Source organism: Manis javanica, chromosome 13 (genome assembly GCF_040802235.1).
Source record: "Manis javanica isolate MJ-LG chromosome 13, MJ_LKY, whole genome shotgun sequence".
In the NCBI taxonomy this organism is placed as follows: Eukaryota; Metazoa; Chordata; class Mammalia; order Pholidota; family Manidae; genus Manis; species Manis javanica.
In genome coordinates, this window is record NC_133168.1 from 16,551,812 (window position 1) to 16,575,001 (window position 23,190).

General features: G+C 41.5%; 1 protein-coding gene and 1 long non-coding RNA gene across 10 annotated transcripts in view; one reads left to right on the forward strand and one right to left on the reverse strand.

The window, feature by feature from the left end:
* The window catches only part of MDN1 (midasin AAA ATPase 1), a 163,983-nt gene that overhangs the window by 121,955 nt on the left and 18,838 nt on the right, over positions 1–23,190 (forward strand). For 3 of the 4 annotated variants that reach the window (XR_012124763.1, XM_073220972.1, XM_073220970.1), the window contains exons 70-90: positions 72–218; positions 1,055–1,164; positions 1,782–1,855; positions 2,352–2,550; positions 3,862–4,021; positions 5,855–6,001; positions 6,506–6,632; positions 7,802–7,907; positions 8,466–8,581; positions 9,429–9,914; positions 10,177–10,403; positions 11,004–11,159; positions 11,333–11,502; positions 12,201–12,362; positions 14,829–14,966; positions 17,337–17,478; positions 18,687–18,862; positions 19,448–19,600; positions 20,125–20,272; positions 22,237–22,556; positions 22,810–22,977. Coding sequence is in view for 3 of the 4 variants with exons in the window: in XM_073220972.1 (XP_073077073.1) it covers positions 72–218; positions 1,055–1,164; positions 1,782–1,855; positions 2,352–2,550; positions 3,862–4,021; positions 5,855–6,001; positions 6,506–6,632; positions 7,802–7,907; positions 8,466–8,581; positions 9,429–9,914; positions 10,177–10,403; positions 11,004–11,159; positions 11,333–11,502; positions 12,201–12,362; positions 14,829–14,966; positions 17,337–17,478; positions 18,687–18,862; positions 19,448–19,600; positions 20,125–20,272; positions 22,237–22,556; positions 22,810–22,977 (3,632 nt within the window). In the remaining variant the exon portion in view is untranslated. The remainder of the gene's footprint in view (positions 1–71; positions 219–1,054; positions 1,165–1,781; positions 1,856–2,351; positions 2,551–3,861; positions 4,022–5,854; positions 6,002–6,505; positions 6,633–7,801; positions 7,908–8,465; positions 8,582–9,428; positions 9,915–10,176; positions 10,404–11,003; positions 11,160–11,332; positions 11,503–12,200; positions 12,363–14,828; positions 14,967–17,336; positions 17,479–18,686; positions 18,863–19,447; positions 19,601–20,124; positions 20,273–22,236; positions 22,557–22,809; positions 22,978–23,190) is intronic. The other variant, XM_073220971.1, reaches the window with a different exon arrangement.
* LOC140845851 (uncharacterized) overlaps positions 4,040–23,190 on the reverse strand; it is a 41,054-nt gene continuing 21,903 nt past the window's right edge. The window contains exons 3-5 of one of the 6 annotated variants that reach the window (XR_012124766.1): positions 20,158–20,217; positions 19,771–19,910; positions 11,487–11,907 (exon numbers count right to left, since the gene is read on the reverse strand). This is a non-coding gene — a long non-coding RNA (uncharacterized lncRNA). Of the gene's footprint in view, positions 4,126–11,207; positions 11,320–11,486; positions 11,908–17,471; positions 18,624–19,606; positions 19,911–20,157; positions 20,218–23,190 lie in introns of those variants that run through there. The other 5 variants (XR_012124767.1, XR_012124768.1, XR_012124769.1 and 2 more) reach the window with 5 other exon arrangements.

A 23,190-nucleotide genomic window follows, 5' to 3' on the forward strand; every position in this document is an offset into this window, starting at 1 on the left:
AGACTGCATGCGTGTTATGAATAGGGAGTAATATTGCAGGCACACATGTTTTCCTCTTTGAATCTCTAAAGATGACAAACAGATGACCCTGATGTTGCTGGTCAGCACCTTACAAGCATTTATTGAAGGGTCCTCACTGGGAGAATTCCATGTACGACTTCAGATGTTACTGGTTTTCCATTGTCATGTCTTGTTGATGCCTCAAGTTGAAGGAAAAGGTAAGGAGATACATACATACATACATACATACATACATACATACATACATATATATATATATATTTCCCCCTACCTTTACTTTTACACTGCACTGTTTAAATGGGTTAGGCTTTTGAATTTTCCATGTGCACAGATAGCTCGTTGCATACCAGATTTTAAACAAGACACTTTTAGCCCTCTTGACATTATAAATGAAGCCCTGACTAGTGAACTCTGGCAGAGGTAAACTGCCAGATGCAGGTCTTGGGAACTGGTGTGTTGAGACAGCACATCTTTCAGTTCAGATGGTGTATGTGCCCTGCCAGGCTTCTGCTTGATCCAGGCCGTTGTTAGGTTCTGTGATATGGTGAGGGCACAGCCGTGTATCAAGTATGTGCACATAAAACTTCTGTTGTCAGGTTACTCTGCCTGATCACAGCCATGTAGATAAAAGGCAGATGGATTGTATGTGAATGAGCAGGCAAGGTGAGCCTTTAAGTGCCATCTTTTAAAACAGACTCAGTTTCTGCTGACTCTACAGTAAGATTCCAAGAAAGGGTTTAAAATTATGAATTTAGTAGAAAGTCTGAGTACATTGCCTTTAAGAACAAATGCAATAAAAAATTTCACTGCAAACCGAAATGAAAAGATAGTGTTGACAGTCTGCGTCTCAAGGAACTGCTAAGCTCGGCCAGGCTCCCCAGTGAGCTGCTACATAATCCTGTGAAATGTGCAGTCACCTCATGGCCTGAAGAGTAGCGAGCAAGGACCATCACTGAAGTGGGAAGCCCACAGGTGGAGCCAGGGTCCATGCAGCCAAAGTGTGGTGGTGGTGTTTTCTTTTCATTTCTTCCAGATTCACTTTGCAGCGTTCTGTGGAATTTGTACCATTATTACAAGCAATTCTTTGACCGGGTCCAAGCCAAAATTGTGGAACTTCGTTCCCCACTGGAAAAAGAACTTAAAGTAAGATAAACAGCTGTCATGATCACTCTTGGGAGAACAAGATCAGCACGTTTTTTTTATGAAGTTGTGTTCTTTTATTTGTCTAACAATGAGGCAGGGGACTCTGGGGGATGAAGGAGAGCATTGCAACTGCCAAGTAGGATGGCAAGATTTACGTTTTGTGGCATTGGCCTCATTGCCAGCCTGGCCATGTGTGTGAGGGATTAGTGTTGGCCCTGTCAAAGGCTCCTCAGGAAGACTGCCACAGACAAATGTCACTGCTCCCTTCCCTGGCCTTGCCTGAATCGATCTGCTTCAGAGGAGTGCCAGTTAGCATTGGTCCATGTGACGTGGGGTAAGGGGGACCTTCTCCTTTTGATACTCTCAGTGAGTGTGGAACCAACCTGGTATAACCCAGAGTACATATCAAGTGACCTGTTGGTTGTAGCCACAGTCTTTTTTATTGCTTTGCAATAAATACATGGTTCTTTTTTCAGACTTGTTTTACCTTGTTCACTGACATTCAGCCCTGTGTTTGGGGTGGAGTGGGCTCTGGTCTTTGGCAAATAATGATCTAGAAAGTGACAGAATGATACCAACTTGGTAAAGCCAGTCCTTGAACTTCATTTTTCTTACAGGAATTTGTTAAGATATCCAAATGGAATGATGTCAGCTTCTGGTCCATTAAACAGTCTGTGGAAAAAACACACAGGTAATTAATTCATATTTAAAACAGGGAGGTGATCAAAGCTCAGAATGTTCAGCAGTAGTAGCGGTACTACACTGTTACGGTGGCCTGACGGATGCCACCTTGGACTTCCTCTAAAACACTGGATTGTTTCTTGGCCTTTGGGGCCCCCCTACCAACCAAAACAAAGTCTGCCCGCAGGAGCAGTTGGCTTTGCCTGAGACAAAGCAGCCTATGTGCTGTAAAAGGGGTGAGCCTTCTGCTCCCTCCTGGCTGTCTCACCTTGAGTAACTGATCCCAGTATTCGTGGGTTCAGTTTTTCCTTCTAGAAAAGGGAGGTGACAATACCTGCCATAGTCTTCCTTTAAAAAAAAGAATAACATGATTAGTATCAAAGGAGCTCATTGCACAGAAAAGGTACATTATTAAGTTATGTGTGTATGCATTATGATGTCATTTTTACATTTCCTCACTTTCCATCCAATTTTTTCACCTCATCTCTGTCATTACCTGGGGCTAGGACCCTTTTTAAATTTATGAAGAAATTTGAAGCTGTCCTGAGTGAACCCTGCCGGTCATGCCTGATGGAGAGTGACAAGGAGGAACAACCTGACTTTTTGCTGCGGATGATAGATGCGGCTCCTAGTGAGGCATCCCCCATTCAGAGCCTGAACAGGGCACTGAGGGAGACCCTGTTAGGCCAGCCAGCAGCTGCGCAGGTACTAGCTCATGGGTCATGCTTGCTTACTCCTGGGCCAGTCAGGTGCGATCTGTGCTTACTGTGTCAGGGGTGTCCTTAGAAGTAGGCAAGGAAATGCCTATGAAGTCTGGTTCTTTGGACATACATAGCATTTGTATGTCTGCCTGATCCTGCTGCAGAATAAGGCAAAAAGCACTGATCCTAGTGCTAAAAGTTTCTTGTTAGCCTAACACTTCCTCTCCCTGTAATAGAAGATTTGAAGCATCAGTTTGGGGGCATGCCACTGGAGCTGCCTTTGGGCTCGCCCATGCTCAGGCTGCTGCTCGGAGAGTGGGTGTGTGCGGCGACCTGCTGGTTTGCCGTGGTTGCTCACGGCCATGTTACAGATACTCTCATCAGCGCCCATTTCAAGCACCAGAAGTTAAGAGCTGACCTTCAAAATTCCTGAAAATGTAATGGTCAGAAAGAGCTTGGGTGAGCAGGTCTAACGATGGGTGTTCCTGCTTCCCGTCCTTGGGCGTAGGAAGCTCTGGGATTGGGCGTCAGGGCTCGAGAGGGATCACTTTTGCCTTCTTTCTGTACTTCCCATGCTGGATCCGTGGCATGAGTAATGGCAGGTTTCAAGCTACCTTTAGTATTCTAACAGTACAGAAAGCATAATAGAAGTTGAGATAATAGCCACGGTATGGTTCTGCAGATAGGATATGACTGCCAAGTTTGTTTTCTTTTGACTGTATTCATCAATTCAGTGCTTCTGTCACACTGGTCAGAAATTTTGATTTGCTGTTGATGACAGCATAGGAAATTCAGGGAAGAAAAATAATAGAAATATGCCCCTGATGGATGGAAAGCCTTTGCTTTAATCTAATATCTGGGTTCCTGATACGTGAACTGGTCAGAAAGTGGACAGTGGAAAGTGATGGTAGTAGAAGAAAGATCAGTGCAGTCTTGTTTGTGTGTGTAAGAAACACAGTGCTGCCCAGCACCTGAAGGCAGCAGGTGGGTTATTTATCCTGCTGGGCCCAGAGATCGGAGCTGGACTCTTCCTGTGACTAGTCCAGAAAGCATCGCTGGGGAGGGGTCAGGGGCCCTTCCACAGTTTCTCATATGGAGCAGCCGTACACGTTCCTAATGTCCATACTATATGCCTCTTTAATTTGGTGATGCTTCATTTGTTCTTGGGAGACTTCAGAGGTGGTGGGAAGAGAATGTAATGTTTGCTGAGCTAGGTGTGTCCGGAGGGGTGCAACACTTAAATTTAGAACCCGTGCATATCAGTGATACTGCTGCTGCTCTTGGCAGTGAGACTCACCTGTGTTCTGTGTCACAGGCCATGATTCCAGAACAGTGTCAGGGTGCTCCTTTCCCCGTGGAAGGGGAGCTTCTACATCGCATGCCAAAGCTCGTGAAACGAATGAGGAGGGTGTGCCTGGCACTCATGAAGGAAAGCCGCCTTCCTCACCTGGTGGAGGGCCTCGATCAGTTCACTGGTAGGTGCCAGCAGCTGGGGCAGGGGCGGGGTTTGTGCTCTTTCTTCCCCAGTGGCCCCGGAGCGCTGGGAATTTGTCACCTATGTCCTTTGTCCTTTGACATCCTAAATAGCGTTGAGCAGTAAATTAAATAAACAAGTAGGCTAAAAATCAGCATATCCTAGACACTGGAGCCACCCAAGACCACAGAAACTGTCATAATATTCATCCTGTCCTCCTGTCACGTAAACTAGTGCTGTGTTAGGCCATTTGCTACGGCATCTTTATCTATGTCAGCTCTTGTTGGTTGGGAACTGGAGTAAAGGGGCACAGAGGTGGATTTCCCAGTCTCTGAGCTGTCCCCAACCCTCAAAATGTTGTCTCTCTTGAGTTAAAGGAAAAGGGGGGCCATCCACAGTCCTCTTCTTGCCTTGTTCATTTCAGAGAGGTGGGGCAGCTTCATTTCCCCCGGCTGTCCTTGCTCAGGGAAGGTGGGAGTGAGAATAGCAATGAGTGGAGGAGGGAATCCAGACTTCATATATTGCCTGGGCTCTTGGCTGCCTTTCCACCCCCCTACCTGACACCCCCACTCCAGTAAGGGTGATGTCAGAGTGAGGCTGGTCCTTCTGCAGTAAGGCTACAGTCTGATCTCAGGAAACTCTATTTTTAAAACTTGCCAGACTCATGGCCTGATATCTGTTCAGTATAACCTGCCTGCTTGAACCTGATGATGAGAGTGAATGGAATATGGTTCCCATGCACATCTTCTGGAAAGAGCACATGTTCTGTATGATGCCAAGTATTCTTTCCTCTAACTCGCCTACAGTGTCAGTGTAATGTGTGCAGTGTGCATGTCCTCACCCGAAAGACTAGTCTGCCTGTATCAACTAATGGTATATAAATGAGGGCTGCCTTAGCAGAGTAGCATATATTGGGTGGCTTAAACAACAGAATTAATTCTCTCATAGTTCTGGAGGCTGAAAGTCCAAGATTTAAGTGTCAACAGGTTCGGTTTCTGACTCCTCTTTTTTTGGCTTGTTAGATGGCTGTTTTCTCTCTGTTTTCACATGCTGAAAATCTGTGCGTATCTGTGTCCCAATCTCCTCCTTTTTTATGGACACCAAATTGGGTAGGGCCCATGTGGCCTCATTTGACCTAAATTACCTCTTTAAAGTCCCTGTTTCCAAATAAAGTCACATTCTGAGGTACTGGAGATTAGGGCTTAACCTTGCATTTCAGGGGACACAGTCTACCCTTAACACTGCCTGTGGCAGGCTGGCAGCATCCTTGTACTGCAGTGCCTGTGAGTATTCAGGAAGGCAGCATGGTGCTGGAGAAAGAACTTGGGCTTTGAAGTCCCTTAGGCCAAGATGCAGGTCCTGTCTTGAAGTCAGCTCTCAAGCTGAAAGGCCTTTAGAAACTGACTGCAAGCAGCTACAAATAAGTGTTTCCTGAGTTGTATGGATTAAAATAACATCTGTAAGGTACCAGATACAGGGTAGTTTGTACAGTATTTATCAGAAATTTGCCCCAGATGATTAAAATTCCTAGTATAAATTACTGCACATAGGTGGTGCTCATTAAGTGCTTTGCTTGATTAATTATAAACCGTTAAATAAAAAAAGAATACTTGGGTAGTTTGCTGTCAAGAGATATGAAATCTCATGTGTTTTTCTATTGCCGTGCATCTTGATCACTCCACTTGAGAATTTACCAAATGCTTGGATGATGCCACTTGTCTGGGATGTAAAAGATGAGTAACGCTTGTTCCCCAAAATGTCATTGCTCTGGGGTAATCTCAATACATTTATAAGCCTGTGGGATTTCTGTATTTCCCTATTGTTTTCCCCTCAGGTGAAGTAATTTCCTCTGTGACTGAGCTGCAGAGCTTAGCGGTAGGGCCCTCTGCAGAAAAGGAGAAGCAGTGCTCAGAAGCCAAGCACATTCTCATGCAGAAGCAGCGAGCTCTAGCAGATCTCTTTAAACACCTTGCAAAAACTGGTAAGGTTTTTGTGTAAGACCCGATGAAATATCATCAGCAGCTTTTAGGGGGAAAAACAACAAGGGTGATTTTGGGGGAAATTGGTAGAGATAGTTGAGATGGTGGGAAACAGAAGGTGGCAGGTGGGGTTTTAAAATGCCACTCTTCATACACATGAAAATCCTAGGATAAACCATTTGTGGTTCATAAATATTTTCATAGGTTTGTAATGAGGTTTCTTGGAAATCTTGCTTTTTATTTTCGTCACCATGTATTGTACATCACCCACCCTTCCAGCATACCTTAGAGAGCAACATTTTCCGAACTTCAATGAGTGTATGAAACAGTTGGGGAACCTTGTTCAGTGCAGTAGATTATATTCCAGGAGGTGTGGGGCAGGGCCTGAAAGTCGACTATCAAGCGCCTGAGTAGCAGTGGCCTTGCCTGGGGCAGGGCGGGAGGGTCAAGGCACATACATCCTGTCCTGAGTCTCTTTACCTAAACACATGCTGTTTACTTCCTAGGTTTGTCATACCGCAAAGGTCTTGCCTGGGCCCGTTCAAAAAACCCTCAAGAAATGCTTCATCTTCACCCATTAGATCTCTGGAGTGCATTGTCTATAGTCAGCAGCACTCAGGAGGCTGATTCTAGGTTCGTTTTTTTAATTATAAATAGAGCAAGTCATTTAAGCCTCTGTGTCCTCCATTTGACAAAATAGGGATAGCAGTACCTTTGCCCTAGCCTTGCTATAAAGCTGACAGTTAGTAAAGGGCCTGCCTTGGTATCTGGCATGTGGTGAGCATTCAGTAAACGTTAATTTCCCTTTTTCTTTATCCTTTTTCTTTCCTCCTTGTATTCACCTCTTATGTTGGTTTTTGGGTCCTTTGATTTCAATGTACAGGTGAAAATCTGAGATAATTTTTAGCTGTTTCATATATATACATGCACACACACATCCCCCCTTCTTAGATGTTCTACACACACACACACATACAGACACACACACACACACACACACCCTTAGACGCTCTACACACACACACACACACACACACACACACACACACACACACACACCCCACCCCCTTCTTAGACGTTCTAATATATTCCTGTAATATATTCCTGTATTTGAGAGCCTATAAACTTCTGAGACCGTTACCTCTATGTCAATAACTACAGAGGTTGGAAATGATTTGCATGAGCTGGGTATGGCTTACATTTATATTTTATTTGCTCAGTGGCCCTCTCCATGCTTTAAATTTGAATGCAATACAACATTGTAAAAAAGTAGAAATTTAACATAAACATTCTGAATTTTCAGTTTTTTGCAGAAATTTGGCCACACAAGCTTGCTTTCCCACATCAAAAGTTGACTATACCTCCCTCCTTTTGATATAGGACACATGCTCTCCAGTTCACTATGGTCCACAGCAATCCCTGCTGCTTCTCTCATATTTGAGGTCAGCTGTCAGTGCATGTATCATTTTGTACTTGGCTGTCCTGAATCACTTGTTACCTGCTTGGGCCCTATAGGCATCAAAATTTGTGATCCACTGCTTCCTCTCCCAGGATAGTTACCAAGTTTTCATTAAAGAAACCATATTGTCACTGTAATTTATTTCCCCACTATACTTCCAGTGCTAAGTATATAATACATCCTTTGCGTAAATGACTAATGAGTGCCTGAGTCCTCACAGAAGTAAATCTGTTCAGACTCTTGGCTTTTGGTAGTGGCTAAACATGCCAGTCTCTGTGTCTTCAGGATCTGGGGTGGGAGATAGTAGTTTTCATTAGCTAAATCATGTTGATTTCTTTTCCAGGCTGCTTACAGAGATCTCATCTTCGTGGGATGGGTGCCAGAAGTATTTTTATCGCTCTCTTGCACGGCATGCCAGACTTAGTGCAGCCCTAGCAACTCCTGCCAAGGTAGAATGCTAGAACCTCAGAATTGCCAGGGTCCAGGGAAAACTCCTGTTCTGTTACCCAGGGCAGTGTTAGTGTTCTCAGGCCTTGTCAGGTGATAACAGCCCATTACTCGAGGTGACTGAGCTCTCTGCAGAACATTGTGAAACTTAAAATATAAATCAATGTAATTTTGTGCTTAATCAGAGAGCATCTTAAATTCTCTTTAGAATTTGTCAGTAGGAGTAAATGTGTAAGAAAACTTAGAGAAGATAAACTTCAACACCGTCTTCAGATCTTCTTCCTCCTGTGAATTGAGAAAAGAACACTAATATCTAGTTCTGGTGTTAAACCTAGTTCCTACTCATGGAATATGAATGAACTGTGGAAGCATAATTTGAGGAGCATTGCTCAAAAAGATGAAAGTAGTGTTGCCTCTGGAGTCAGCACATCCCAAGATTATCTGAGCAAGGGGCTCTTCCCCCAGAGGGTATTAGGTGACACCGTTCTCTGGAGGCTCCTACATGGGGGGCTGTGTTTGCCAGCAGCACCTTCAGTGTGCTTTTTTTCTCCCCTTGCCAGGAGATGGGTGTGGGCAACATTGAGCGGTGTAAGGGGTTCTCCGCCCACTTGATGAAGGTGCTCATACGACAGCGGCGCTGCCTGACCACACTGACTGAGCAGTGGATTCTTCTCAGGTATTAGCTCACTGGCTGGGGTTGTGGCATAAATTAGGAAGAACCATGTGAGCCAGCTCAGAGTTGCTGCTCTCAATCATGAAATGAAGTTTGAGGTCCACAGAGGCAAGTGGGGTTTCTCTTGGCCCTGCCTCCTGGTTCTGGCAACACATCTAGGGAGAACAGGACCTGGGGGATGGGTTCAGGCTGAGTCAGATGGGAAAAATTGCCATGGCTGATCTACACTGGGTCTGGAGTGAGGGTGATCATGGTTGACATTTCATGCTGGCTGAGGGTTGTGTTCATAGTATTTGGGCATCCCAGTCTCTGGGCCAGACCAGATTTGAGTTGGCTTCAGCTTTTTGGATCACAGAGTTGCAATTTGCTGAGCCATCATGGACATTCCCCCATAGAAGTAGATACTTAAAAGATGAGGATAGTTAGGAAGCCTGTCATTACCTTGAGTGGGTTCTTGACTGAGAGGTAGTATTCCAGATGGTAACCATTTCTGCTTCAGCTATTTGCTGCTGCACTCATAAGGTTTTATCTAGCAACGCAGACTACATTTACTAGATTTTCTTTATTTAAATGATTGAAATCACTGCAGTGGTATGATGGCATTGGGTGTCAGAGGGTTGTAAGGGGGCAGGTGATAAGCCCTGAGTTTTGATAATTCTCTGGAAAGACTGAAAAATGTGCTTAAGAACTTTGGAAGACATTTTAACAGACTTCTTAACCTGTTATGGGGATCCTCTTACTCATTATGTGAGAAGGCCCATACTTCATCAGAAATAAATGAATTTACTGTTAAAATATGAGGACACTGTTTGAGGTGCCATGTGTTTTGCCTCTGGGTTTCTCCATACAGGAACCTCCTCAGCTGTGTGCAGGAGATTCATGGCAGGCTGACAGGGCCACTGGTCTATCCCGTGGCCTTCCCCCCTCAGGATGCTGTACAGCAGTGGACAGAAAGGCTACAGCACCTGGCCATGCAGAGCCAGATCCTGCTTGAGCAGCTCTCCTGGCTCCTCCAGTGTTGCCCCAGTGCTGGGCCAGCAGCGGGCCAGCATGATGCCCAGGCCCAGGGTCAGCCTTCTGCCCCCTACCGTGAAGGACCAGAGCTCACCCAGAGACAGCTTTCCGGAGTGGTGCTGGACCATGTGCCATCAGATCTGAGCTGCCCATCCCCAGTACCTAGAAATCACCTGCCCTCTGGTTGTTGGATGAGGAAACAGGACCAGCTTTGGCAGCAGTCAACTGCAAGATTAACAGAGATGCTGAAAACCGTTAAAACAGTGAAAGCTGACATCGACAAAATTAGGCAGCAGTCTTGTGAAACTCTTTTCCATTCTTGGTGTGTATGCCTATGTCTCTGCTATTCCTGTGTCCTTGGGTGCTTGTTTGGAGTTTAGTAATAGGATAAAATTATGAAAGGGATTATGCTTCAGTCTGCATTTTTCAGTGGACCCCCATAGTGCTTTGCAACATATGTCTAACTGTAAATCTTCAGGTACAGTTGAGTTTTGCCCTACTTGCATTTTAGTGATTGGAAGGAGGGGGTGTATGCGTGTGTATGTGTCCCTTCCTATCAACATGTGGCATTTCTGTTGTTACAGGAAAGATTTTGAAGTTTGCTCTTCTGGAGTGAGTTGCCTGTCCCAGGTGTCAGCTCATTTGCAAGGCCTAGAGTCCTTGTTCACTCTTCCAGGGATGGAGGTTGGGCAAAGAGATCAACAAATAGCATTAGTTAAGAGCCTGGAATATGTGAGAGGAGAAATCAATAAAGCGACGGATGACTTCACTACCTGGAAGACACATCTACTTGTTGCAGGCAGCCAAGGAGGTAAAGACTATTGTTCAAGGGAGTAAAAGCCCAGTGCAGGAATGATGTCTTACGGATTGAAGTGTAGATTATCCTAAAGTCACAATAATGGTTTTTCTAGATGTGTCTGTGCAGGGTTCTGAGGCAGGCAGATGTGGTTGGAACCCATAGCTTTTAACTTTTTTGCTTCATTTGTTTGAATCCCTTGCCTTTGGGTTGCTATCATGTCACTTACTCTGTAGCCCACGTGTAGGGAGGCAGCACAGACTCCCTCGGCTCTTATAGACATTGCTCTCTTAGCCTGGGAAGCTGAGGGCTGGTGTTCAGACTAAGGTGGTGTTTATACCCACTATCTCAACTTTCGTTTTTGTATTTTCAGCATTACTAGAGTGAAATTATTTTAACATAACACAAACTTGTAATCCTAGTTTATCTAGGCAAGGAATGGGTCTCATTAGTCTGGGTATCCAGCACAGCTTGACACCATGGCTCAACCATGGTTAGGTGTTTAATGGGTGGCTGTTTATATAGATATCAAAGAAGGATTGTTAATGATTTCCAGAGGCATTGAAGCAAATGATTTGGGCTTTTTGTTTGTTTTGTACCGTGTTTACTTACTAGGAAACCAGATGATGGATGAAGGGTTTCTGGAAGATTTTTCAGAGCAAATGGAAACTGCCATCCGGACCATCCTTTTTGCTATCCAGAACTTAGCAGAAAGAACCAGTAAAAAGACAGAGGAGAACATGCACCAAACAGGACCACAGGAAGAGGATGGTATGTGTGAAATCAGGCAAAAATTAGTTTCATACTTGATTATTTTTAATTTGATGATTTATTTTTGTGGCTAAATATTTAAGGACAAATGTTAGAAATGACAGCTGTGGCTGAATGGAGATGAAAAGGCCTTGTTTTCTGTTATTCATCATCTTCTTTCCTATAAATAAAAGGGGCAGCAGGCTTTGAGAGACTGCAATCAGGACATCTAACAAAACTCTTAGAGGATGACTTCTGGGCTGATGTGAGCACTTTGCATGTGCAGAAAATAATATCCGCTGTCTCTGAGTTGTTGGAGAGGTTGAAATCATATGGTGAGGATGGCACTGCAGCAAAGCACACGGTAACCAATTGTTCCTTACAATCTTCTTGCTGTCTGGAGTGGGCTGAACAAAGGTTGAGTGGGTTTCACTCTGCTCCATGTAGGTGGTCCCAAAGCAGGCCTCCATGGCAAAATCACTATGAATTTTATCTCTTTATACATGTAAATGTTACTGACAAACTTTGAAAAGTTTAGGGCTTGCTAGCTAAGGGTTACAGGTGTCGGATATTTGATGTTGCTGCCATCATCTGAGGCCTAATGGCTATTCTCTGCAAACATCTTCCCTTCACAGTAAACCAGCAGAGGAAGTTGTCATCTCCATGATAAGCCCAAAGAAGCAGCCTACTCTGTAGGGCTTGTGTGTCATTCTGCAGCATTGTCTCTAGTGCCGTCTCTGATTCCCAGAATTTGCTTATATATGTTTTACTGAAAAAAAATAAACAAACCAAACAGCATTGTGAACTAAAGACTTAAGTGACTGAGAATTTAAAGTGTGTTTTTGTGAGGATTTGTGTGAACAAGGAAGAGATCTCAATAAATAAAGGATGTGTGTGTATATATTAAAATACACAAAAAATTTACCATTTGTGACATTTAGTACATTCACAATGTCATACAACCGTCATCGCTGTCTAGTTCCAGAGCACTTTCATCACCCCAGAGGAAACCCAGTGCCCAGTAAGCAGTGTGAGCAGGCCTTTTGATCTGTTTGCCCCCAGGTCTTCAGCCAGTCCTGCTGCTTGGCGGTACGCCTGGTGCCCATGCTCTCCAGGTACTCAGACGTTGTCCTCTTCTTCCTGACCATGTCTTTGGCAACTCACCGTAGCACTGCGAAGCTGCTCTCTGTGCTTGCCCAGGTCTTTACAGAGCTTGCCCAGAAGGTAAGGATTGTTCATGTGGTGCACTGTGGGGCAGCGGTTTCAAATACCCTATACCCTTTAGTGTTTGATGGGCTTTTATTTTGGACCTTCACAAGTAGCAGGAGGGGATTTGCTCTCCCTGTGTATTTTTTAGGGCTTTATCTGACAATTTCAGTAACCCTGCTTCACTAAAGTATATAGGGACCTACAGGTCCCCCACTGATAAATGAACTCCCTAGACACTAGAGGTTGGCTGAAGGCCTCTCTGTTCACACCTTCTCTCCCTGTTCCCAGTTGGAATTCATCACGTAACTCTGAGCTAGACTTAAAGGATAGATGAATTCCTAAGGCTATTATGCTTCCTTGAAACTACATTTATATGTAATTCCTTGAAATGGTAATGGGACTCTTAGTGTTAGGAGAAGAATTTTTCTTCTTAGGAGGAGATGACTTAGGAGAAGTCATTCATTTATTCAACCATATGCTCAGTACTGTGAAAAGCACTCAAGTAGGGATTGTAGATGCTATCCTTGAAGTTCAGGAGCAGGAGACGGTCAGATCTGACAGACCCAACACAGTTTATTCAGTTATTGGACTCTTGAGTTAGTCATTTAACTTCTCTGAGCCTCAGTTTACTCATCTGTAAAATAAGATCTGCCTATGCTCCTTAGCATTTTTGTGAGAATCACCTTCAACTGAATATATAATTTTCATCTTTTTTTTTTCCTCCTTAGCATTTAAGATTTTCTCCAAATCTAAGTACAATACAGATGAGATTCATTTGAGGAAGATAGGAATTTCCAAATTGAAGATATGGATATAGGCTTCCTGTAAACAGTCCAGAGTTCCTGGTTCTGAGTATCTGGAATACTGGAAAGGGTTAAAAAATGGGGGGCAAACGCATGCCTTGTATCTAGAGGATAAATACATATATTTGTTGAATAATATGTAAATTAATGGATCTCAGTTTTGCCTGCTCTGTCTGATGGGTATTAAGCCGGTCTTACATCCCATCACTTCTTGGAGGAACTACTACATTCAAGACAGTGGCAGGACAATGTATGGTGAGGATGCCCTGAGTTTGGGTCAGCTATATTTGTCCACTTGCATCATTGCTCTTGTCTGACAGGTTCTAGAGTGACTTTGGGCCTGTCTGACCATTCTGTATTTTGGGGTTGGGGTGTGGGGGTGCAGTAGCTCTGTATAAGCAGAGTAATAGGAGCCCAGTGGCTGGCCTGTCTGTAGCTACTTAGTGATGTGCCTGCAGAAGAACATCTGAATCTCCTTCCTCTACAGTCTTACTCTGCTTCCATCAAAACATATGTTTTTACAAATAATGTATCTCAATAGGAAAATTAGGTATTTTAACCAAAATATAGTTTTCAGTCAACATTCCAAGAATACAAGTCCTGAAAGTGAATTTATCTTTCCTTTAAGTTTTTAAGAGTCTAAATTGTATTCATATCCTTTCTGAATAGTTTTGAGGGAACTTAAAAGTAGGTTACAAACAATGCTAAGATATTACATGTAGGTTGTAATTATAGCCCTTAATCCACAGAAGCTCTTTCTGTGTAACTAAATCACAATCTGTGTTTGCTGGACTTGGATCTTAACTCCTTGTGGGCAGTTTATTTCTAGTACATTTCATACTCAGATTGATAAATATCTTGATAGCTTATCAGTATTTTCTCTGATAAAATTAAGATTTTTTCATTGAAAGACACTGTTTTCTTCTACTTTTTCTATTCATTTTTGCCCCACACACTAGTAGTTGATTTCTCTTTTCAGGGTGTTTTCCCTCTTGAAACACGTTGCAACTTAACAAGCATTACTGTATCTGACCTTTTTCTTCACTCAACCCCATGCTGTGCTTTGGCAGCAGACAGCTGAGGCCAGGTGTGGCATGGTCCCCAGGAGGCACAGGTTTATTTCAAGAGTTGGGGGGAAGAAGGCATTTAAAAAATATATATTAAAACTAACATTTTATTTGAAGAGCTTCACACAAAATTTCTTGAATTTTCAAGAAAAACTAACTGTTCCACTTGCAACATCTTCAAGTTGTTGTACCTTCAGGGTAACATGTCTTCTCTGTCTCAGGCTTGGCTTATTTTGAGACATAAATAAAGGACATCTTTGGAATTTAGACACTGAGAGGTTCTACTATCCATCAGTGACTTGCTCCTAAATACTAATTTTATTTCATTCAAAATTTTACTCAAATTTTTGTCATGGCAAAATGGCATATTACCACATACTGGAGTCCTCTACAAAGACAAAACCTCATATATTAAATCTAATGTCAAGCTTTGTAATTGCACAGTCATTATTGACAAGGAAGAAAAAATGTCAAAGGTCTAATCTACTTCCTTGAGATTTAAAATACTGAACTAGAAAAACAAGCATTTGCTCAAATTTTTTTTTTCTGTGGCAGGACAGGAAATCCTGTTTTTTATTACCTCTGTGCCTAAATTCACTTTTATTTTCAAGGGATTTTGCCTGCCCAAAGAATTTATGGAAGATTCAGCAGGAGAGGGAGCAACTGAGTTCCATGATTATGAGGGAGGTGGAATCGGAGAAGGCGAGGGCATGAAAGATGTTAGTGACCAGATAGAAAATGAAGAACAGGTACGTCTTCACACGCATGAAATGTGTGCACAGTTCACAGAAGCTCTCTCCTTTTCCCTTTTCTTTTCAATATTTAAATTACACATGTGTGTTTTTTACTAGGTTAATGGTTTCCAAACTATGATCTATGGAGCCCTAAAAATACTGGAACTTGGGGAGTGAGTATAAGTACAAAGTTTGAAGACCTAAAGGAACTTTGCAACTCAGTCATTAGTTATGGCTATAATTTGAAAGGGAAAATGATTTAAAATTTTTAATTTTTAAAATTTAATTTAAATTCAATTTAAAATTTAGGGAGATTTTTGCTGATGATTTTCTAGAGAGTATTTTTGGTAGTGGCTCACTTAAGGATAAAGAATTTGGTTATTTTAAGTGATAATTGCATGTAACAACTGCCACTGCTTGCTATTAATAGTTTTATTGTTTATTTTTAAGACATTTTGAAATTTTTAATCTCCTTTTTTGGTTGGAATCAAGAGTGATACTGAAATAATCAGATGCTTTGGACTAAGATTGTTGTGTTACTTTCTTAAATGCCTGTTTCATGTGGGAAGGATTTTTTTAAAAAATACATACTGCTGTTAGTCATTTAGATTGATCAACTGTGACTTGAAGAAATAAGAGGTAGCAGAATTTTTTTTTATCCCTTACATTCTAACCTAAAAGCAGGCTATAAGTTTTTGTTTCAGGTATGGTTATAACTTTTAAAAATAAAGAAACAAACAAATCCAAACTTCCTTTCTTCCTTTGAAGGGAAAACTGGATAGAAATAAAAAACCAGAAGAGTGATGCTAGTGTTCATGTGGCGGTAGAGCTCGGACACAGTAATTGTTTTGGCTTTTCTGTGTTTCTCAAATTTAATGCAATCAACATAGGGTACTTTTCTAATGGAAGAAAAGTAAGCATAATAGGAAAGTACAGTCTAGTGCAAAAATATCTTAACGGGGTAAAAAGCTATTAGAACAGTTTGGCAATATCTAATAAATTTTAAATTGTGTATGTTCTTTGACTTTTAGTTTTCTTATAGAAATGCTAATAAGGGTCAAAGATAAATATGTGTAAAAGGGAATGTGTTTACACAAGGATGTTTGCTACAGCATTATTTATAATGGTGATAATTGCAAAAGACTAAATATTTGTCAGGAGGGAATTATTGAAATTATACAATCCAGGTAGAGAAGTACCACAAATTAATTAAATAGAATGAGTTAGATTTATATGTATCGACATGAAAATATATCAAGGAAATATTTTTAAGTTAGAAAAGCAGACTGCAAAAACAGTTGTAAAAGATGATCTTTTTTTATTTAAAAAGACTTTGGGATGTAGATATTAATGCATATCACCTGTACTGCTAAATATGTGGTGGTGTATTCATGGAAAAAAAGATACAAGAATGCATTTGTGGAATATAAAAACAAAGCAAAACGGAAGGAACAAAATAGTAGTTGACTCATAGATACTGAGAAGTGACTAGTGGTTATTGAAGTGGAGGAGTTGGGGCGGGTGGGGTTAGCGTGAGGGGGATAAAGGCACAATAATTCACAGTCACTGTATAAGTTGGTCACAGGGACAAGAGTACAGCATGAAGAATACAGTCAGTGATATTGTAACATCTTTCTACATTGAAAGATAGTAACTGCATTAAAGGAAGTGAGGATTTGATAATGTGGGTAACTGCTGAACCACTCACTGTGTTAAGTATTTGAAACCAACATGTTTGTATATCAACAATACTTTAATTAAAAAAAAAGATACAAGAATGCCTTTGTGGTAATTTCTTAGGGAGTTTTAGAGGATGGTCGTGCCATGGGAAACAATGTTTCTCCTTTGCTCAGAATTCTTCTAATGAGATTTTATTACTTTTGTATTTTAAATAAGGACTCTTAAACTTTAACCATAATGAAGGAAATAAACAATTATGAATCTTTTGCCCCAAATACTATATAGATTATATAGGAACGTATAGTCTAAGGAAAAGTGAACAAAATTATATTCACAGTGGGGTACTTACTATGAGAAATCAAAGTGACAAAGAAAGATTTTAAAGATATGGGCACTGTTTAATAAGATTGATGATTTTTTTTATCCTACAGAGAATACATACTCTTTTATCTGAAGTATTGTCGAATCAAAATTGTATATTGATTTCAAATATGTAACACAGTGGTTCAGTAATTAGCCACATTATTAAATCCTCACCCCCAGAATACATACTCTTTTTAAGTATGTCTGCATTTTTTTAAACAATTCAACATGAAAACCTAAAAAAAATTCTGTATTCTCTAATTACAATGCAACAAAATTTAGTGAAGTGAATAAACATTAGTGAAGTTAAAATGTTTGTTTTCTATAATGCTTTTGATATAGGCAGAAGATACATTTCAGAAAGGTCAAGAAAAGGATAAAGAGGATGCTGACTCAAAATCGGACATTAAGGGTGAAGATAATGCCATTGAGATGTCAGAAGACTTTGATGGGAAAATGCATGATGAGGAGCTTGAAGAACAAGGTTTGAGATTGTCAAATTGCATTCTTGTTTTTGAAAAATAACTATTTTACCCAGGAAGTTACATGTTCCTAGGAAGAAGCCTATTGTAATCTTTTGGAACAAGTTGGTTACTTTGCATAACTGCAGATGAAAACATCAGCCTGTGCATGTGTCACTGCCATCGCCAGTGAGGCAGAAGTTTATAGTTAGTTGGTTTGGAGATCAACTGAGTAATGTGAGACACTGACTGACATTCTGGCTGCCTCGTGCTAGCTGCAATGACTCTGTAGTGTGCCTCAGGGAAGTCTGGAAGAGCAAGGAGATGACCCCCAGCAGAGTGAGGCTCTCAGCTCAAAAGTCAGCTGTTCGGGGTCATTGTTTAAAAAACAATTTTTTTTCCTAATAACAAAAACAGTAGATGTTTGTTTGTTAGATGATTTGGAACAAACATGAGGGAATAAAATAGATACCCTGTAGGCCTCGCCACTTAATACATTTTGGTTTATTTCTTTCCATTTATTGTATATATGCATATACATATATATACACACACACACACACACACAGACCACAGTTTTGTAGCCTGTGTTTTTCATTTGACATTATGAACATTTCCCTTGTAGAATATGATTTCCTACAGCACATCACTTGACATATGTTTGTATTGTAATTTAGCTGTTGCCCTAAAATTCTGTCCAAAGCTTAATTTGAGGTGTAGTGTCTTATTCTAAGTGAAGATATTGCAAAAATGAAAGCTGACCTCGGAGTGCCTAAGCAGCATGAGGATATCATCTTTGGCACAGGAGATCTTGAACAAAAACAATGGCAAGAAAATTCTGATTTACTGAGCTTCGGCATATCATTTTAGATATTGGATAAAATCATAGAAGTATAATTTATTGGAGATGGTTGGGGGAGAATCTTGGAAATCACATAGCCTGACTCTGTCATTTCACAGATAAGAAGCCAAAGTCCAGCGAGGTTGTGGAGTCCCATGCTCCCAGCACTATGTCAGGACATCCTTCTACCTGTCTGCTAGCATAGTGCATCACAGACTGTCACACAGTAGAACTGCTTCAACAGATCTGCAGGCCCATACAGTCTTTTGCAGAAGCAGGCAGTGAATCCCAGGCCAGGCCCTTGCCAGGTGGTGGGTCGTGCCTTTCCTACACAGACAGGAACACTCATTGTGGGGATCTGCCGAACTAAGTTCAGTGCTTCCCTTTCAGAAGAGGAGGATGACAAATCAGATAGTGAGGGTGGAGACCTGGATAAACAGATGGGCGATCTGCACGGTGAGGAAGCTGACAAACTAGACGAGAGGCTTTGGGGTGATGACGATGAGGAGGAAGATGAGGAGGAAGAAGACAGTAAGACTGAAGAAACAGGACCAGGAATGGACGAGGTAATTGAAAGATTCCCCCATCCTGTAGTCCCCAGGTTGAGACACCACTACCACTCCCTGTCATTCACTGCTCTGCCTTTTCTTGTTTTTCTTTATCTTCCATCTCTTTTTTTCTTTTTTTCTCTCCCACCTACCTTACTGACTTAAGACCTAAAGAGTAGCCTGACCTGAGCTGTCCCATGTGTTATGGAGCAGGGAGGTCAGTGCAGATGCTCTCATTCTGCTACTGGCCATTGGCCTCCTCCAGCTTCCTGCCTAGGAGAACTGCGGGGCTGGGTGAGACCGTTCAGCAGCCTAGTGTGACTGTCAGCTGCTCCTGCAGCTGCTGTTCCTCCTGCTCTCCGGCAGGCCCACGCTTTGCTCGCCCGGTCATGGATGGCACCCTGTCAGCTAGGTATTTCCAAGGGGTCAGCCTAACAGGCGAAATGGCATGTGTCCAAGAGCTAAGGGCAGTGTCAACCTGTGTGAATGGTTTCGTTTCTCTTTCTTTCTTTCATTCAACTTTGAAGATCAGAGTTATTTGTGAAAACGGTTTCTTATGCTGAAAGTGATGATTTTGTTCTTTTTTCTTCTTCTGGTGTTTAGGAAGATTGTGGACTTGTTGCTAAAGATGACAACTTGGATGGTGGGAAGTCAAACAGAGATAAAAATCAGCAAGATAAGAAGGAAAAAAAGGAAGAACCAGAAGCTGATGATGATGGACAAGGCCAAGACAAAATTAATGAACAAACAGATGAGGTAATGAGGATTCAAAATTGACTCACTCTCCTGACTCAAGGTCAGGGCCCTGTGTGCCCTGTGCAAGACTTTTTTTCCTGTTCATCAAATGTTTTCCCATTTCCTCGTAAAAAACGTGTAAGAGAATCTCTTAACAGGCCATAAAATATCTAACTATATATATTGGTTACCTGTGAGATAATCTTCATGCTATTTGGGTTCATACTGTAGTTGCAAGCCAAACCCTTTAGTCTTTTTCTATATTTCTTCTCATCAACTTCAGTTTTCTTCTTGGAGATTAAGTCACCCAGTACCTCATACATGTGGAGAACTTGCACAGAAAGTGAAATTTGAAATTACAACATGAAAATTCTGAAGATACCAGTAAACTTCTAATGTGCACTGGTGATTTTAGGGAAGAGATTATATTATGTTAGCATAACTATTTAGAGCTAATTATATGCGAATGCTACTTTTTTTAAAAAGTTATTCATACATATATATATATATTTTTTTTTCCCCCTTATTGTGTCCATTGTCCAAAGAGGGAATATGATGAGAATGAGGTGGACCCTTACCATGGAAATCAGGAAACATTGCCAGAACCTGAGGCCTTGGACCTTCCAGATGATTTGAACCTAGACAGTGAAGACAAGAATGGTGATGAGGACACAGACCATGAAGAAGGAGAAGGTGTGTCTTTCAAAACCTAAAAAGACTAGTTGGAACTCATCCAAAATGAGCAGTAACCAGAAAGCGATTGTTTTCAGGCTGATGTCATTGCCAGATCAAAAGTCATGTCTGGTCAGCTCAGTTCCAGTTAGAGGAAACTGTCTGCTGTCTCTTGGTGGTGTTTCTCTTCCGGGTAGACCTGAAGCCTGTAAAGCCGCAGTGCTCTGTCAGTACTGTCACCTCTGGCCCCAGTGGCGCTTCGTCTCACACGGCTCATCCTCCTCAGCCACCATGGGCCCCACTCACGTGCAGTGTGGGCAACCCCAGCCTGCGTGCAGTGCCCACTTACAGCTTTTGTAGGGGAAATGATTGTTTCAGTTATTGATTGTTGTGCTTATGTTGTGTTTAGTCTGATTATGAAATCATAATCGGGAATGAAATGGAATAATCCCAAGAGAAATCACATGGCACAGACAGTAATCTAGTGCTTCTGTCACCCATTGTTCAACCATAGCAACTCCCCTAGGAAATTTTATCTGGTATTGGAAGCGTTGTGTAGGAGGGACCCCTGTAATAGAGAGCCCCCATCATGGTGGTTAACAAATGAGGTAGCCTCACTCTGCTTTATAATCTTTCAGTAACTTATTTAGAAAAGCTACTTAAAAAAAAACTTTTTTAAAGCACTCTACTGGAACAAAAATAATAAAAGCAAGTTACAAAAGGATAAGCAAGAGGTATCCTTTCTTTAAAAATTCAATGAAAGAAATAATATTATATAATGTTTATGGATACCTCGAATGTATGGAACATAAAAAGTAGTGAAAACTTCCTGTTGTGGTGGCCTGCGCTGAGGCAGGAGGAAGGATGAAGCCCTCCAGACCATTTATTTCTTGAAAACAAGAAATAGAAGTTTGATACAAATATGGCAAAATGTTAATATCTGTTAAACCCAAGAGATGGATATATGGCTCTCATAATTTTTAAATGCATTTTTTATGTTTAAAGTACTTAGGAATTAAAAAAAAATGTGCAAACTTAGCTAATTAACCAGAGTAATTTAGTTAAGGAGGGTTTCCTTGCACTCATAATATTCTTCACTCTGTGAATCTCTCATTTAATTTTTAAACATAGTATTAGGTGTTGCTCCTGAGGCCATTTCATTACCATATAATTTTGGAATTGGATTTCAACCTTAAATTCAACAACCAAGTAAGCATAAAATTAAGACAATTAAAATCCACTGAGAATGTAATAAGTTGTTCATGCTTAGAAAAACATCCAGGCTTACATTAAGCTACTGTGTATATAAACTAAGGAGGAGTTATTTTAATTAGTTTGCTAACAAAGTATTTGTGACTTTGCTAACCAAGTAATTGTGATTTCTGAGGTGTCCAAAGTATAGAAAAGCTCTTTTAAGAAAACTTTGTCAAGTAGGACTGTTTCTGTTTGAATTTATGTTTTATTTTCTGTGTATGATAATGATACCTACCATTTATTCCCAATAATGTCATTTCTTATCTTTGTCTAAAATCTCTCTCTTGTGTGGCTTTTATGATTTTTTCAGTGAATTTTTTAATGAAATGTACCATCTAAGCAATTGTCTGTAATATAAAAGTATGGTTTAGAGCAGAGTAGGTAAACTTTCTCTGTAAAGGGTCAGATAATAAATATATCAGGTTTGGCAGGTCATAAGCAGCAACAGAGGTTGCAGATGCTCAGTTCTGCTGTTGAGTAGTGTAAAAGCAGCCATAGGCTATAGGACAGATGGGGTAAACATGTAGGTAAATAAGTAGATGTGGCTGTGTGCCAATAAAACTTTGTTTACAGAACATGTCAGCCAGATTTGGTCCATGGGCCATAGTTTGCCAACTCCTGATTTGAGAATAATAGAACAAAATATTTGTGTAACTCCATCCCATCTTCAGAAATCGTATTGTTGTTGTTTTTAATTTTGTGTTCTTTTGTTTTTTGCTTTATCTATCCAGAAGAGAATCCTTTGGACATTAAAGAAAAACCCATGGATGCCAACGAAGCAGGTCATGAAGCTGAGGAAATAAATGAAGAGACTGAGGCTGACCACAGTGAAGGGCAGAGCCAGCATGAGCCTGAGGAGGGCCCCAGTGAAGAAGACAGGGTGGCGGGGGAGGAAGAGATGGACACAGGAGCCGATGATCAAGACACAGATGCTGCTGAACCTGAAGAAAACTCAGAGGAGGAGCAGCAGTCTCTGGAGGACCAGGATGAGGAAGCCAGTGAGGAAAGTGCAGAGAAGGGCATCCCTGCGGACCAAGGTCTCCAGCCCCAGGTATTACGGGGGGTCTGGCTTATATTAATAATAATGGGGAGGAGAAATTACTACTGCAGTAGACTGTCTTTTAGACTACTGCTCCATCACCAGGTGGCACTGCCAAGCAGCTTTAAGTTTCTGTTTTAAGACCCTCTCTGGTTGATAGCTTCTCTGCAGACTCCCTGTGGTGAGGAATGGGGTGCCTGCTTGCTGCAGGGGCCCCAACCTCATGTTCTTCCCCCATTTAACAATGTGTTTGATTTTTCTGCAGAAGCAAGAGAAAGAAGAAGGGGAGACCTCTGACACAGACGATCAGGGGCCAGAAGCTGCAGAGAGGACAGAGCATGACTCCTGTGGGCAGACTGGGCTGGAGAGCTTGCAAAGCACCCAGGCCTTGGAGCTGGCTGGGGCTGCACCTGAGAAGGAGCCCGGAAAGGAGGTAATAGGCCCTTGTCATCTCTGTCAGCTGCCTCCAGGACGGTCTCTTCCCTGGCTGAAGTCATGTTCTATTTAGCATTAGTTGTTTTATATGTGATGTTTTCTTGATATTGTTGACATCTAAAAGATCATGTCCCATTCTTTGAGACATGTACCTATTTTTATATACCTCTCACAACAAACCCCAGAATATTTACTACACTCAGATATTCTT